This window comes from Bactrocera oleae, chromosome 5 (genome assembly GCF_042242935.1).
Source record: "Bactrocera oleae isolate idBacOlea1 chromosome 5, idBacOlea1, whole genome shotgun sequence".
In the NCBI taxonomy this organism is placed as follows: domain Eukaryota; kingdom Metazoa; phylum Arthropoda; class Insecta; order Diptera; family Tephritidae; genus Bactrocera; species Bactrocera oleae.
Genome location: NC_091539.1, coordinates 9907775 through 9922334, shown reverse-complemented (window position 1 = coordinate 9922334; position 14560 = coordinate 9907775). Strand labels below are relative to the sequence as shown.

The window sequence follows — 14560 nt, the reverse complement described above, 5'->3', positions numbered from 1 at the left end:
AACAAATGTTAGATTTAATTTAATTATAATTTGTTTTAATTAATTAGCTATATTAGATTCAAAGTTACAGTTAAAATTAAGATACAAGTGAAATAAAAATTAATACGAAGTCAAAATTAAATTAAATTTAATTCAAATTAATATTTAATTGAAATAAAAAATTAAAACAAAAACAGAAATTAAAATATAAAGTAAAAATAACTAAAAAAAATTAAAATTAAGTTAAGCTATTTATTTATTTCTAAATTAAAAATATAGTTAAAGTTAAGATAAAATTATAATTAAATTTAAATTTAGTATAAATTTAAAATTAAACCAAATTATAATATTTTTAGCCCTAGAACTTTTGAGCCTCCTTAAATTGATAATTGTAATGTAATAATTAAGTTATTTTATATATAATTTAAGCGTTTTAATATTCGGTAAAGCTCTTCAAAAATTAAAAAAATCTCAAAAACTACTTAGTCTGCCTGACTGCTCTATTTACTTGTAGTTAGTAGTTAAAGAAATCGTATTTATTTTAGTAAATTTTGGCCATGTGGCAACCCTTCTGACACATACTTGTATCAATAAGTCTCTCTGGAACTCTATATTCCCATAACTCTTATATATTTAATTTAGTATATATTTTTTTCTTCGCCATTATTACAACGGTGGCAACATTCTTTAATTTTGTTGTAGTGGATCGATTTTCGAGTTCATAAGCTAATGTAACTTGAAATCCAATGCTAATTGTATACTAATTTATATCATTAAACTAAGTAACCAACCATTTAACTGCATTTACCACAACATGGGAAGACAACAACAAATCCTTTTATTTATTCGAACGCAAATTGAACCGCAAATTAAATGCAAATGACGGCTTTATTTACTGAATGCGAAGGATAAGGAAAATTGAAACAAACAATTTTATGGACGTAAAATATTCACATGACAAAGAGGAAAATAGTCAGTGAATGTGTGCGTGTGTTAAACTCACCTGCAGTGGACTGAGTGACTCACGCGCCAGCTCCTCATTTCTTGGCCAGACCTGATGTAGGGACATAATAGCCTCATTACAAAAGCGCAAACCCATCACTTCCTCATCCTCGCGACCGTAACTTTAAGGTGGAGAAAAAAAGAGATAGAAATAAAATATGTTGTGATTTGATTTGCAAATGTGGAGCTACTATTAGTATTAGCTTATACATGGACTTCGTGTTTCTCTCGTGTTTCAGAATGATTGCAAGCGTGAGTTGCGTCAGCATTTAAGGCGACGGCAGAAAATGTAAGAAATTCACACGAATGGAGTGATAGGGAAAGGAAATGTGAGATAACGCCTTGGAATAGTAAGAAACGTCACGCCCAGACTTTTGTACGAAACCCTTGAGTTATCCTAAAGCATAATCGAATTTCTCAGCATAGCCTAGAAAATAGGTGATAAAACTGGACGCTTACTGAAGAAATTATAAAAATATCTCTTTATTACGGTTGCAGAACACCTAATACGGAAGGACGGTAGAAGTTGAGTAAGTTCTGAAAGAAGATACAGAAGTTCCACACTTTTTGATGGGGCTTAGAAACCGTTTGACTCCCTTTTTGGGCAAATACTGTCTCAAGCTCCTTACCACAGAAAACTGAGTATTTCAAGTATCGGAAGTATTCAATACCCTGGAGTGCAATTAGATAAGAATATACTTCTACTCTACTCCAGCATCTCCATTTGCTCGTCAATTGAATGAATTTCCAAATGTTGTCAGTCATTAAATTACTGACCCAACGGGGAGAGATGATCTTCTGAAGTCGTATTTCATCAAAGAATTCGAACATTTAAGATCTCGTGAATTAAGGAAGTTAATAAAGCTAGAAAGAGTTGGCTTTGAAGAAGAAGTTATCAACCAACCATTTGTTGCCGTCTTTTGCTTTTTCAACTGGAACATGGAAATGTGGCACTGGAGCAATGGAACTCAATAATTTTTTAAGTACCAGTAAATCACGGGCATCTGAATCTAGCTTCTAACCAAGATATTTGCTTCTGTGAGGGAACCTCTAGAAAGCAACATAATAATTATACTTATATATTATATACTTATATAGAGTTCTTTACGACTTTTCAATACTCACCGAAATGTCAATGTCAATTGCGCATAAACTCTGTAACCCTGAATTGCCTTTGGATCCACGTAGATAATACCACGCAATATAGCTGGATTATTGCCGGAGAGTGTGATCTCTCGGGAGGGTAAATATAGTGTGAGCACACAATTTGGTGAAGTCTTCTTATATACACGTTGTGTGCCAAATTCATCCTTGTGAGCGCATCTGGTGGGGAGGAGAAGGAAAATAAATTCATTCAATGGTGTTAATGTTAGAAACATGTTTTTAAATGTACAATATGCAGATAAAAGATTTAAATGTTTTTTTGAATTATATTGTAATATGAAGAATAGAGAGAGCTTGATAATAAACTAAAGAGCTGTCAACATTTACAACGCAAGGCTCTTCGGCAGTTCTCTAAGTGCTGAGACTTTTTTCGGATAGGCAAGAATTGTCTATCTTTATTCGCCAAACTGAAGATGGTAGTTTCATCTGAAATGGTCATTGTTCTACAGACTTAAAGCTCTAAGTATTCAAGCCAGACTGTCATTTTGCTTATTTTGCTCCTGCAAATGATGAGTTCAACATTTATTTGTACGCTCCAAAAAAAGAAAGACGTAAGGACTTACGGAACCCTTACAACTAGTAACAGACATTTCATTTCAATGTTTCCTGAGCCAGTTACTGCTTATTGCGTTTGAGCCCATCCTTTTAGATAATAAGGAAAGGTTTATATAAAATACACAAGAAGGTGCTAGTTGGCTAGCCTAAGGACCCCCATTTCTATCTTTTATTTCTGTAATTAGTTTGCTGTGTGCCATTAACAAGAGTCCATTTATGTAAGAGTAGAGCACAGAAAGAGAGAGGTAAAGATAAATAGAAAATATGTGGATATATAAGTACAAAATGGTCCTAACCACGAATATGCAAGAGAGAGGGAGAGAGAGAAATGGAGCGAGAGAGGAGAGTGAAGAGAGATAAAGATTTAGAGCAAAAGGCGAAGGCGCATTTCAAATATACTATATTAGAGGAGAAAGATTCGTTCAAAATCTCTCAAATGGATCTATATAAAAACCCCAACATTTCTGAGATAAATATTGGAGGAAAGTCGTATATTATTGTTCACTGATTTGGCGTTATATCTCAGTTTTGCGAATTACCGAATAAGAATTTTATGTAGAAAAGTGGGTAATGAAACATAGTGGAAGAAGAGAGTCAAGAAAAGGGACAGAGTCACTAGTGAGTGCAAAAAGTATCAAAGCCATTGCCGTTGTTGGTGTGTAAACGAGCGCAGCGGCCGAGTGATTGTGCTGTGCTATTTGCTTGCTCAATTTGACAGCCAGATCGCGCCCGTTCAACTCATTTTCGCTCATTATACACTTAATTATTTATTCAACGCTGCTCATTTGCAATTTATATATTTATTTTAAGCATACATTGTCAAATACATACATATACACACGCATACACACAAATAGTACATCATTTATACATATTTAATTTAAAGTGCTCCAATTGCTGGCGTTTATATATTTATGTATGTTTGTGCGATTGAAAGTTTTCATATTTTTTATGCGACTTTATGTGCATGTGTTTGTCTGTGCGTCTGTGTGTTTTTTGTGGTTAATGAAGTTTTAAATGTATCATTATTTGGTGAATCAATTAAAACAAGTGTAAGCACATAAACATGGTTCATAATTTTCATATGTGTGAGTGATTACAAGTTCTTGAAAAAATTAATTCCAAATGTAAATTGAGATATTTTAAATAATTTAAAAATAAACAATAAAAATATTTTAACAAAATGTGCAATAAAAACTTTGTTATTAAATAATAAAAAGTTAACATTAAAATTAAGAAAAATTAAAGATATTTTTACCATATTTATTTATTTATTTATTTAAAACAACATTAAATATTTTGAAAATTCGTTTACCTAGGTAATTAAATTAACTAAAAAATTTATACGAAAAATATTATGTATTGAAAATATTTAAAAACATATTTTAAAATAAATATTAAACATTTTATTATTGATTAGTTAACATTAAAATATAGGAATATAAGAATTAAAGATCATTTTGCAGAATTTATTCGCATTAACTAATATTACTCTTACTATTTTAATATCTGTTGTATAAAATATATTAATATAAATACATAACTACATATAATTAGAAATTTAGTAATTTTTTTTTTATAAATATAAATAAATAAATACAAATAGGTCTCTTTCTCTCTGAAAATTAGAAGCGTAAGAACAAAATAATCTATAATATTATTCTATACACAAATTTAATAAAAATCATTATCGTAAAGTATTAACTATGAATATAGAGGAAATGGTATAAATAAATGATGCAACCGGTCATTTTGACCGGTTGGTAGTTCTGGTGTTAATGTATTAGATAATTATAATTTTCTTTTATTAAAAAAAAGATGAATAAATAAAAATGGGAATTTACGCATTGACCACGAGCGTAAACTTAGCATGTACATAGAAACACAATCAATTTGTTCTATACAAAAGATTATTTCTATAAAAAAATCCAAACCTAAAATGTCATCAATATTAAAGTCTAATGTATTTAAAAAAAAAGAACAGTATATTAAACTAACCAAGAATAAAAATTAAATATTGTAATTTTATTAAAAAATCTTCAAAATGTCATTAATATTGAAGCAAAAAATCACAATACATTTTCTTTCAAAGTTTGAGAAAAAAGGGTTATTTAATTTTCAAAAAAAAATTTTTTTAAAATTTAGTTTTTTTTTAATTTTTAAACATTTTTTTTCATTTAATTAAATTAATTTTTTTCTGTATTTGAATTTATTTTGCTTTTTTTTTAATTTTTCCTTTCCATATGTTTTATTTATTTTTTTAATTTAATTCAAATAATTTTTTATTTAGTTTAATTTTATTTTATTTTACGTTGTGTTATTGTATATTATCTTATTTAAACTATTATTTGTTATATTTTATTGTATTTAACTTTATTTATTTACTTTAATTTTTTATTTAATTTAATTTAATTTTTGATTGAAATTTATTTTATTTTGAATTATTTATATTTAATTAATTATTTTTTTAAAACAAAATTAAAATAAGTTTTATTTTACTTAACTTATTTTAATTAATTCTTATATTTGTTTAATAAAATTAAAATAAGTTTTATTTTACTTAACTTATTTTAATTAATTCTTATATTTGTTTAATAAAATTAAAATAAATTAAGTTATTAGTTTATTTTATTTTATTAATCAAATATAATTATTAATTAAAATTAAAATCAAAATTAAAATCTCATTTACTTTAACTTAACTAATTTTTAAACAGTTTCTTAATTTTATATATATAAAATATTAATTTTATTTAAATTTAAATTTTTATATTAATTTTATTTTAGCTTTGAATTTAATTTTAATATTTATTTTATCTAAATTTAATTTTGTATTAATTAAAGCTTAGGTAATTTTAACCTAATTTAGTTTCGTTTAATTTAAATTTTAGTTTTTATTAACTTTTATTTTTTAATTTCAATTAAATTATTTTAATTTAATAATATTTTATTATAGTATAATTTATTTATAATTATTATAAGTTTTTTATTTAATTTAAATTAACCTAATTTAAAAGTATTTCAATCTCAATTATTTTTAATTAATTTTATCTTATTTGTTTTACTTTAATATTATTCTAGTTTGCTGTATTATTTTACTTGATTACTATAGTTGTTAATTTTATTTTGTTTAATCTTAATTTTTTCATTTGATTTTTTTATTTAATTTTAGCAAAAAAAAATGTCAAAAACTTCCAATTTAATTCAAATATTTATTTCTTGCCTCAGTTTTCAAATTGAGCTTCCATTAAAACCCCGCAGATTGCATTTATTGAAGTTAGAAGCACCAAAATTACTATATAGCTGTTGACAATGAAGCCTTTCAATGCAAGTTATTTTTTCAGAATTAACTCAACATCGGCTACATACTATATGAGCCGCTTTCAAAAGATTGATATTTGATTTCACTGCTTCAAATTTGATTTTCGCCTTTATTCATAACTGTATTTATTTTCGAGTGAAAACAGAGAAGTGAGTTGCAATTAAAAATCTTCCCACATAGAAAACAGCCTTAGCTATATTGCCGTTGCATTTGCTTGGATTAGGCTAAAGCACGAAATATTACTCATACGTCATGTAGGCTGGTAAAACTAGCAACACTCATACGCCATGTATCATTCCTTTTGAAATCCTTTTAATTTACGACTTTAAAGCATTTCGTAGCAAATGTTGATTAGTTTGCTCAAAGCCAGCAATATTTTCTTTGTGTATGTGTGTGGTGAGTGTATTGAATGTTAATCAATGTATCGATACTGATTAAAGCACTTTTGCCTTCAAAAACTGCAATAATCCAATTTTCTTTGGATAAACATGGTGAAATAAAAGAAGTGATAAGGTACTACTATCAATAGAGACGAAAAAAATAGAATTTTCGAAATAGAGAGACAATTAATTTGGTCTTAGATGCTGTTTGTGATCTTCTTTTATGAATATGGGTTCAAATTAGTTAGCTAGCTGTAGGAATAATTAGTAATAATTCAATAATTATGTGATTACTCTTCTTCTAAATTTCGCTACGAAAACTAAAATTAGTTAAAAAATGAACTATTCTGAAATATGAGACTATCTGCTTTTAATTGCCATAGCATGTCACATAAAAGTAGCAGACTGTATTATTATTCCATAATGAAATATTTTCAGCTGCGTTAGTAATTATTAAAATACTAAACTCTGTTATTATAAGCACTACGCATCATTTGAGTAACAATATGTGTTGGCATGGAAAAGGAAAATTTCAACACACATATTTATAAAGGAATTTAAAAAAAATAGCAGAACTCATGTGACATCCATACATCCAGCTTATTTTTGTAACCAGCCTGTATTAAATGGTTACAATCGGTTTTTGGTATAATGTTTATCTGCTGGATAATCGGAACAGTGCTTACGTAATTTTCGGACTCAAAGTTTTCCATTATTTTAGAGATATTTTCAGCAATTGACTGTCCAGAGGTCAAAGGTGCACCAGACATCACAACAACCGGAACGGTATGTACTAAAAAAGTTAGGCAGGATTGACTATTACTGTATCAAATGCATAAATACTATTTAAATTTTCAGCCACCTGGCTTGCATTTTCGCCTTTGACGAAGAAAATCTGTGATATAAGAAGTTTTATTCTTTTTGCTGGTGTACTACTTTGACGCGTACTCAAAGAATACTGAGTCAAAAAATCACAAGATTGTAGGTAATCGCAATCAATTCAAATCTTGTCATAACCCCAATATGTACTAAATTTTCGGCTACACCCACACTTCTCCCAACATTACTTACACAAATTTTGTATAAAAAAATTTATACAATTTTGTAAACAAAAAAAAAAAAAAATAATAAATAATATTTATGTCCATTCCAATTTTTTTCCGACATTTGTTAACCAGCTTTTATTGGTCAATATGTAAGCGCATAATTTAAAGAATACAAACAGAGTGAATGAACTTTAATTTGTTGGAATTTTCGCCGAACAAATACAAATACGATCAGCATGTAATTTACTGCTGAACTCCATTATTAAAATTAGCACCGTTATGTGTTATTTACTTAAACACTTGTCTGGCGCTATAAGTTCACCCTGTGTAGTTCCATGACCGCGCTGCCATATTTTGCATTTCATTTTCGATTTTCCTTTCGTTAGCGCTGCTCTAAAAGTGAGACAAGTTGTATCAATATTATTTTAGTTTTGCCAAAACCAACGAAACACCCACAAACGTTGCAGAAAATGCTTGCACTGGCAATGTTTGTGTGTTGGCTTTGTTTGTTGCTTAACAAGTGGTTTTCAAAGGCGTACTTTTTCATTTGATTGTATGTGTAGGTGGTTACTCGCCTGTCACATTGTATTTGTCTCAGCGATATTTTAATAACTCAAAACGTATTTTACACACAAATATAAGGTTGAAAGGTATCTCACTTCCGCTTTTTTGCTCTTCATTCAATGCTTAATAAAATGTTACAGTGATCGGATTTAGTTAAAATATGCGCCGTTTTGTTCGATGATCTGTTTCCATCTAGACGGCAACTTCATAATACCTTCCTCGTAGAAGCCCCCCTGCTTATTTGCGAAGAATTCGGACAGCCACTTTTCACAAGCCTCTTTTGAGTTCAACTTCACACCACCAAGGGCATTCGCCATGGACAGGGACAGGTGGTAATCACTTGATATTGTCGTATGTGATCCATTTTTCGTCGCCAGTCACCATCCGCTTCAAGAATGGGACGAGTTCGTTCCGTTTCAGCAGCATATCGCAGGCGTTGATTCGGTCCAGAAGGTTTTTTTGCGTCAAATTATGCGGCACCCAAACATCAAACTTTTTTTTGTATCCAGCCTTCTGCAGATGGTTCAAAATGGTTTGGTGACTAACTCCCATCTCCTGGGCGATGTCACGAGATGCCATATGTCGGTCTAACTCGATGTATTCCATGATGTGATCGGTATTTGTCGTCACAGGTCTTCCGCCGGCTGGCTTATCCATGGTGTCGTTTTCACCGGCTCTGAATCGTCGAAACCATTCCTCCGCGGTTCGAAGTGATAGAGTACCATCCCCCAAAGCACCAATAATCTCACGGAACGTTTCTCTAGCGGATTTGCCTTTAACGAAGGAAAACTTTAAAATAGCGCGAATTTCGGCGTTAGTGAACTCCATGTTTACACGTCTATAACTGTTGAACGCAATATCCAAACTAATCATGCATAGCGTTGTTTTGTAGGTTATGTCAAGACCTTTCAAATTATGTATAGTGTTGCCAGATAAGAGCTCTGTAGCGCTTTGAAAATAGCCGCGAAATTCAAAAGACAAAAAAGCGGAAGGGAGATACCTTCCAACCTTATATATTAATAAATATACATAAACATGGCTTATGCGCCCATCTATATTATATGCTAAGGGCAAATCAAGCAAATTTATTTTATTATTCAACAGGTAGTGGGTGTTCAATGCCATTGCTGGGCCTTGAAATTACCAACAAACTTTGATTGCATAAAGGCACAGAATATAAAAGCTAATTTTACATATATTTGATCAATAAAAAAGAAAATTTGGTAGTTTAATAACATAAAGTTTAAATTGTTTTGTCAAAATAAAGCTAAAATACAAAAATAAAAACAAAATCTTGTCGAGACGAAAGTTGAATAAATCCTTTCTTATATTTTTAAAAATTTAATTTTTTTAATAAAAAAAATATTTTGAATTCAATCTAAAAGTATGAAATTTCATAAGGAAAGAAAATTTCCAATTAAAAAAAAATATAAAAATAAAAAAATATATTAAAAAAAATTTAAAAAAAAAAATTTCAAAATTTCAAAAAAATAATTTCAAAACGTTCAACAAAATTTTCAAAATCTCTTTTTCTAGTCGTACTAGGCGCCCTGCCTGCACAGCAAGCGACTGCCAGAACAATTAATTACACTACCTTGACGACACCACCTTCCAACGTTTTCGTTAGGCGCCAACTCCTGCACGACAGCAATAACTAATGACTGAAATACAAAAAAATTATTCAACTAAAATTTGAAAGAGAACAAACAAGTTATGGGAACATCACTTCTATCGGTTGAAGTCATTGCTGTCGAGTTAAAGACAACTGAAAATTGCCGAAATCATACTATAAATTTTAAGGCCCCTAAATACCGAATATAAAGCCTGTGAGATGACTTAATGAAATTTAATGGCTATTTTCTACTCATACTCCCGGTGCCTAAAATGGATAAAATCAGGTCAATACTACTCTTGGCTCTCATATATATAAGATTATACAAACTGCCGCTTGAATTCATACCCTCATTATGTAATATCTCTTGGCAAAATTTGCTAAACGCTTAAACTGGAATATACGATAGTTAGGTGGTAAAAATTAGCGAATTCCGTCTACGAATTATCTTAGGCCCCTTATACTGCTCATAAGGATTTTCATTAATCTAGTTGACTTAATGTCGATTAGTCTGTGAGTTTTTTTCATAACACTGTACAGAAACGTGTTTTCGAGTATACTTGAGTAATGCCCAAACTTAATTCAATCATTCCAGACCTTCAGACCTTTTATTGGAAAAATTACATAGAACAACATTAATATATAAGCGAATTTTCATCATATGAGAATAAACGTGCAGCAACACGTGTGCTCATTTTGATTTATATCTTTTATTTCTCCTTGCTTATTTTTGTGTGAAGTTTCAAAAGTAACTTCTCATGTAAATGCATATGTATCTGTTCAAAGTTTTCGCTGTTCAAGAGGGAATATAAACAAAAATGCGCTCAAGCACGTACACACATACATACACACAAATTCTCCAATGATTCGTGTAATTCTGCTAACGTAATAAATTATTGAATTCAAAGATTGTTAGAAAAGAAACATGAGAATACAAAAAAAATTAACAATGCAAAAAAAAAAAATCAGAAACTGAAATTAAAATAGAAATTAATATATAAACAAATTATAAGGAAATCAAGAAATAATATAATATATAAGAAAAAAAAAAAAAAAAAATTAAAAATAATAAAAATCGAAAAATAATATAAAAGATATAAAAAAAAAAATCGGTAATAAAAAAACTAATAAGGAAAACTTTTACACTAGAGTGAAAAATTCTTCTCCTCAACACTACTTATTGCGTACACCTAGGCTACTTTTGTGCTTACCGTAAAACTTTCAGAAACACGCGTTACCAAAAAATTACTAATCAAATTTCTAATGTATCAAATTACGAATACCATAAAGCCTTTTTTTTATTTTTGGAACAAACTTTTTCATTAAGCAAAAATTTGTTTGGAAAACTTTTTGAAATCGCAAATTTTCAGCATCAGCGCGCACATAAGTATGCTATAAAAATGTAGCACAAAAGCTAAATAAATAAAGAAAATATACGAATGTATTACACATACATATAAATATATTGTATATATAAACAAAAAAATCAGAATATTTTTTTTCGTTCGGTATTCTAAAAACATACGTTCTGATAATAACAAAAAATTATTAAACTGTAAGGCGGAGGACCTTCCCGTTACAATTAATAGCTCATACTGGGAGAGCCTTTTTAGAGGTGCTACAATCAATTGTTCAGTGTATCAAGCGAAAAAAATAATCGGTGTTTTCACCCACCCTAATATACATATGCATATCTACAAAAATCGCGCGAAATTCACTCAGCATTCAATTCATCACCGACGACAGCTTTGCATTGGATTCCGAGCCATCACTGTTTTATATGCCATCATGCCAAAAATGCGTGCTAATTTGCGCGCACAAAGGTATGCTAGGCATTTTGTACGATAATGATGCTGATTACACTTGGCAATTGCCACATGTGCGTATAGTTCGCATTATTACGTAACCAGAATTGTGCTACGACCAGTAGTTGTGCAGCGTGTCGACCACAAATCATTTGTGAGTTATCGGCCACAGTTGATAGGTGACATAAGGTTTAAGTGCCTAAAAGCATGCCAATGACAATTACGTTTGCAGATGCACTGATATTTGTGACATTGGGTTCATTGCAAATATTTTAGGCGTATGCAACTGGTGTTATAAGTGGCAAGTTGGTAATTGATTTAGGTACTTTGCAAGGTTTGATAATGGAAAATCTAGTTTGAGGTGGTTTAGGGCGGAATTGAAATAAGTAATGCTGACTGTAATTGTTAAGGTTAAACACAGGTTAGATGTGGGTGGCCTTGCGAAATTTCCGCCTTGAAGATTAGTAATCAGATCTCGAAACCATGATCTATCGAGTGGTAGACGTGTATTCAGTATTTCCATTTGTGCCAGCGGCATTCCGTTTTATAAACTGTAGGCTAAATAATAAGTGGAGCACTGTCCACATTTAAGTATCAATATCTAAGCTTAAATTTGCCCCTGCGACTCCTCTTACATTTACCGCTTCCAACAAATTGGCTAACCCTCTGACAACTTCATTAACTGCCCAGTCCAGATTGATTCCTAATTTGTGCTTGCCATTGATATTCTCCGATAATTATCGCCCAAGATCCTACCATTTTCACATAAAAAATCCTGTACCTGCATGTAAGTCTTTGTACACACATCACCCATCACCTACTCGAACACAATTAAGTCACATTTTAATTGCATTACTACTCTCAATTAATTTCAATTAAATGCTGCAAAACCTAAGTAGCGTCCACAAACTGTGTAAACAAATTGATTGAAAGCGTTCGCATAAAAATATGAGTAAATAAAGGCAAGGATAAATGAGGGAAGATGGAGTGGAAAGCATAGATGAAGTAGTGTAGAGTTATACATCAGTGGGAGCGCAAGACGACTGGCGTTGGGAGCTTGTTCGAAGAGTAACTTGGACTTGAAATCAAAGGGCGAGAGGGATAAGAGCCTGGGGTGAGAGCTCTCAAAGCAGAGAAAAAGTATATGATAACTGAAAAACAATACAAAATATAAATAAAGAAAAATAAATAAATATAACTAAACAAATAAGCTTACAAAGAAATTACTTGTACAGCGCTGAGACTTCTGGCGTATGTAAAACGTGTCAACTATGGCATGAGTTACTTAGTGGCATTGGAAATTAAAAAGTATCGTGAGAAAAAACAAAGATTTTATAAAAAGAGCAAGTAATAATAGTTGCTATATCCACCGCTTTGCGCTTAATTCAATGCCTCGTATCAACTGAGAGGCCAGCGCGACGCGCACGGCCGGCTTGAAATGACACTGTGGGAATTCGTTTCGGATATCAGAGATAGAAGGAGAACAGATTCAGCTTCGTCTACTGGGATCCATTTACATATTTGCTTGTACTTTTGTATTTTTAGTATATTCCATGGATCTTCCCTTGGTACAAGTATCGAATTGCCTCAAAAACTGCTATAAATTTAGACATTTACGGCAAAGAGATTTATCCCCGCTTTGTTGGTTTCAAGTTTAGCCTGAAAAAGTGTACTCAGGATATGTAAGGTGCTGGCAAACGAACTTTTCTGGATCATGCTCAGCTCAATTCTTGTTTCTTAGTTACGGTATTTAGAACCCACTTTTGGTTCGAAGTTGCAAAACGTAGTGAAACTCAGTTTGGAACTTGGATTCTTTGATCAACTTTCAAACAAATTCAGAGTTCCTTTTATTCTCTGATACATAGTACGTGATCTCCTAGATGTAAAGAGTTATGAAGCATGACTTGAAACTTTCAGGGGTGGCGATTTGTTGGCGAAAGATACATCCTTTCAGCAAATAACTTTCTCCTAGCCGCGTAAGAAATTTTAGATAACCTGTCCGTTTGAGACCCATACAGGTCAGCCTTCAGATCGACTTCATTTGGGGAACTCTCTATACCATTTCAAAGATGTTACTGTAGATTTCTTGCTTTGTCATGACGCTGTCTTATCAGATGGTCCTCGCATCACCTATGAATACTTAACAATATCAAATGAAAATCCGATTAGTGCGCACCGAACACAGAGTCCTGCCAATTTCACAAATGCCATTGAAGTACCAATGGCTATGGGCTGATATTATATACTTATTTATATATGTTACCTGGAAATCCAATCAAATGAACAAACACAATACCCAGTTCAATAGCAGCATAATACGCATGGCATTCTGGCATGCAATACCCAAATGTACATATATATATATGTGTACATATGTGTATATATGTATCTAACTATGATTTGTTGTGTTGTTGCTGTTATTTGCAGTTGATTTGCCACGAATGTGGACCTTCCTTCTATTGACCCATGAATTCAAAATCAAAATTACAACTCTGCTTTCGTGGAAGTGACGCTGGCGTGGAAGGTCGAGCTCGTGCTTGTCGTTAATGTCACTGTTGACGCTGTTCAAATACTCGAAAAATTAACGGTTTTGCAAATACTGTTAGTAAACAGTGCATAGCATTATTAATATGTCGCGGCAAATTAAGTGAGGTTATGTTTACAGTTTTTTTAGGATGTACATATATACGCTTTTGTCGTCAAAAGCATTAGTTGAAGTCCGATCGTATATTAAAAATTTAGAGGACGCCCTTAAGGAAGTTATTATTCAATTAAAACAAGACTTTGCTTTTCAAAATCGCTCGACTTGGTTTTAAGAAGGGTTGCCTTTTCTGAGTTTCAGCTGTGGTTGTTTCAGCAGTTTGGTTATGATTGGAATATCTGATAATCCAAAACTGTATTTCAAACAAAACTAGGGCTCGCCAAAAAATTTGAAGCTTCATTTTTAACTTTAGAGCCCGCAAAATACTTTGTTCTTAATCGTTCGCCTACATAGGTTGCAGTAGTAAATTAATATCGGGCAAATCTGAGGAAGACGTATATCCTTAATGAAAGATTGTGGTCTTGTTCACGCCTTGAAATCGTCTCTCTTAGCCCATTCTTCAGAATCTCATGGATTTTCAGCTAAATAAC

The 14560-nt window shown here is 31.2% G+C and overlaps 1 protein-coding gene across 1 annotated transcript in view; it reads right to left on the bottom strand.

The window, feature by feature from the left end:
* Nucleotides 1–14560, bottom strand: part of LOC106625174 (uncharacterized) — a 106640-nt gene that overhangs the window by 38340 nt on the left and 53740 nt on the right. Inside the window, 2 exon segments of the mRNA XM_070109953.1 lie at nucleotides 983–1103; nucleotides 2107–2304. Coding sequence (XP_069966054.1) covers nucleotides 983–1103; nucleotides 2107–2304 — 319 coding nt within the window.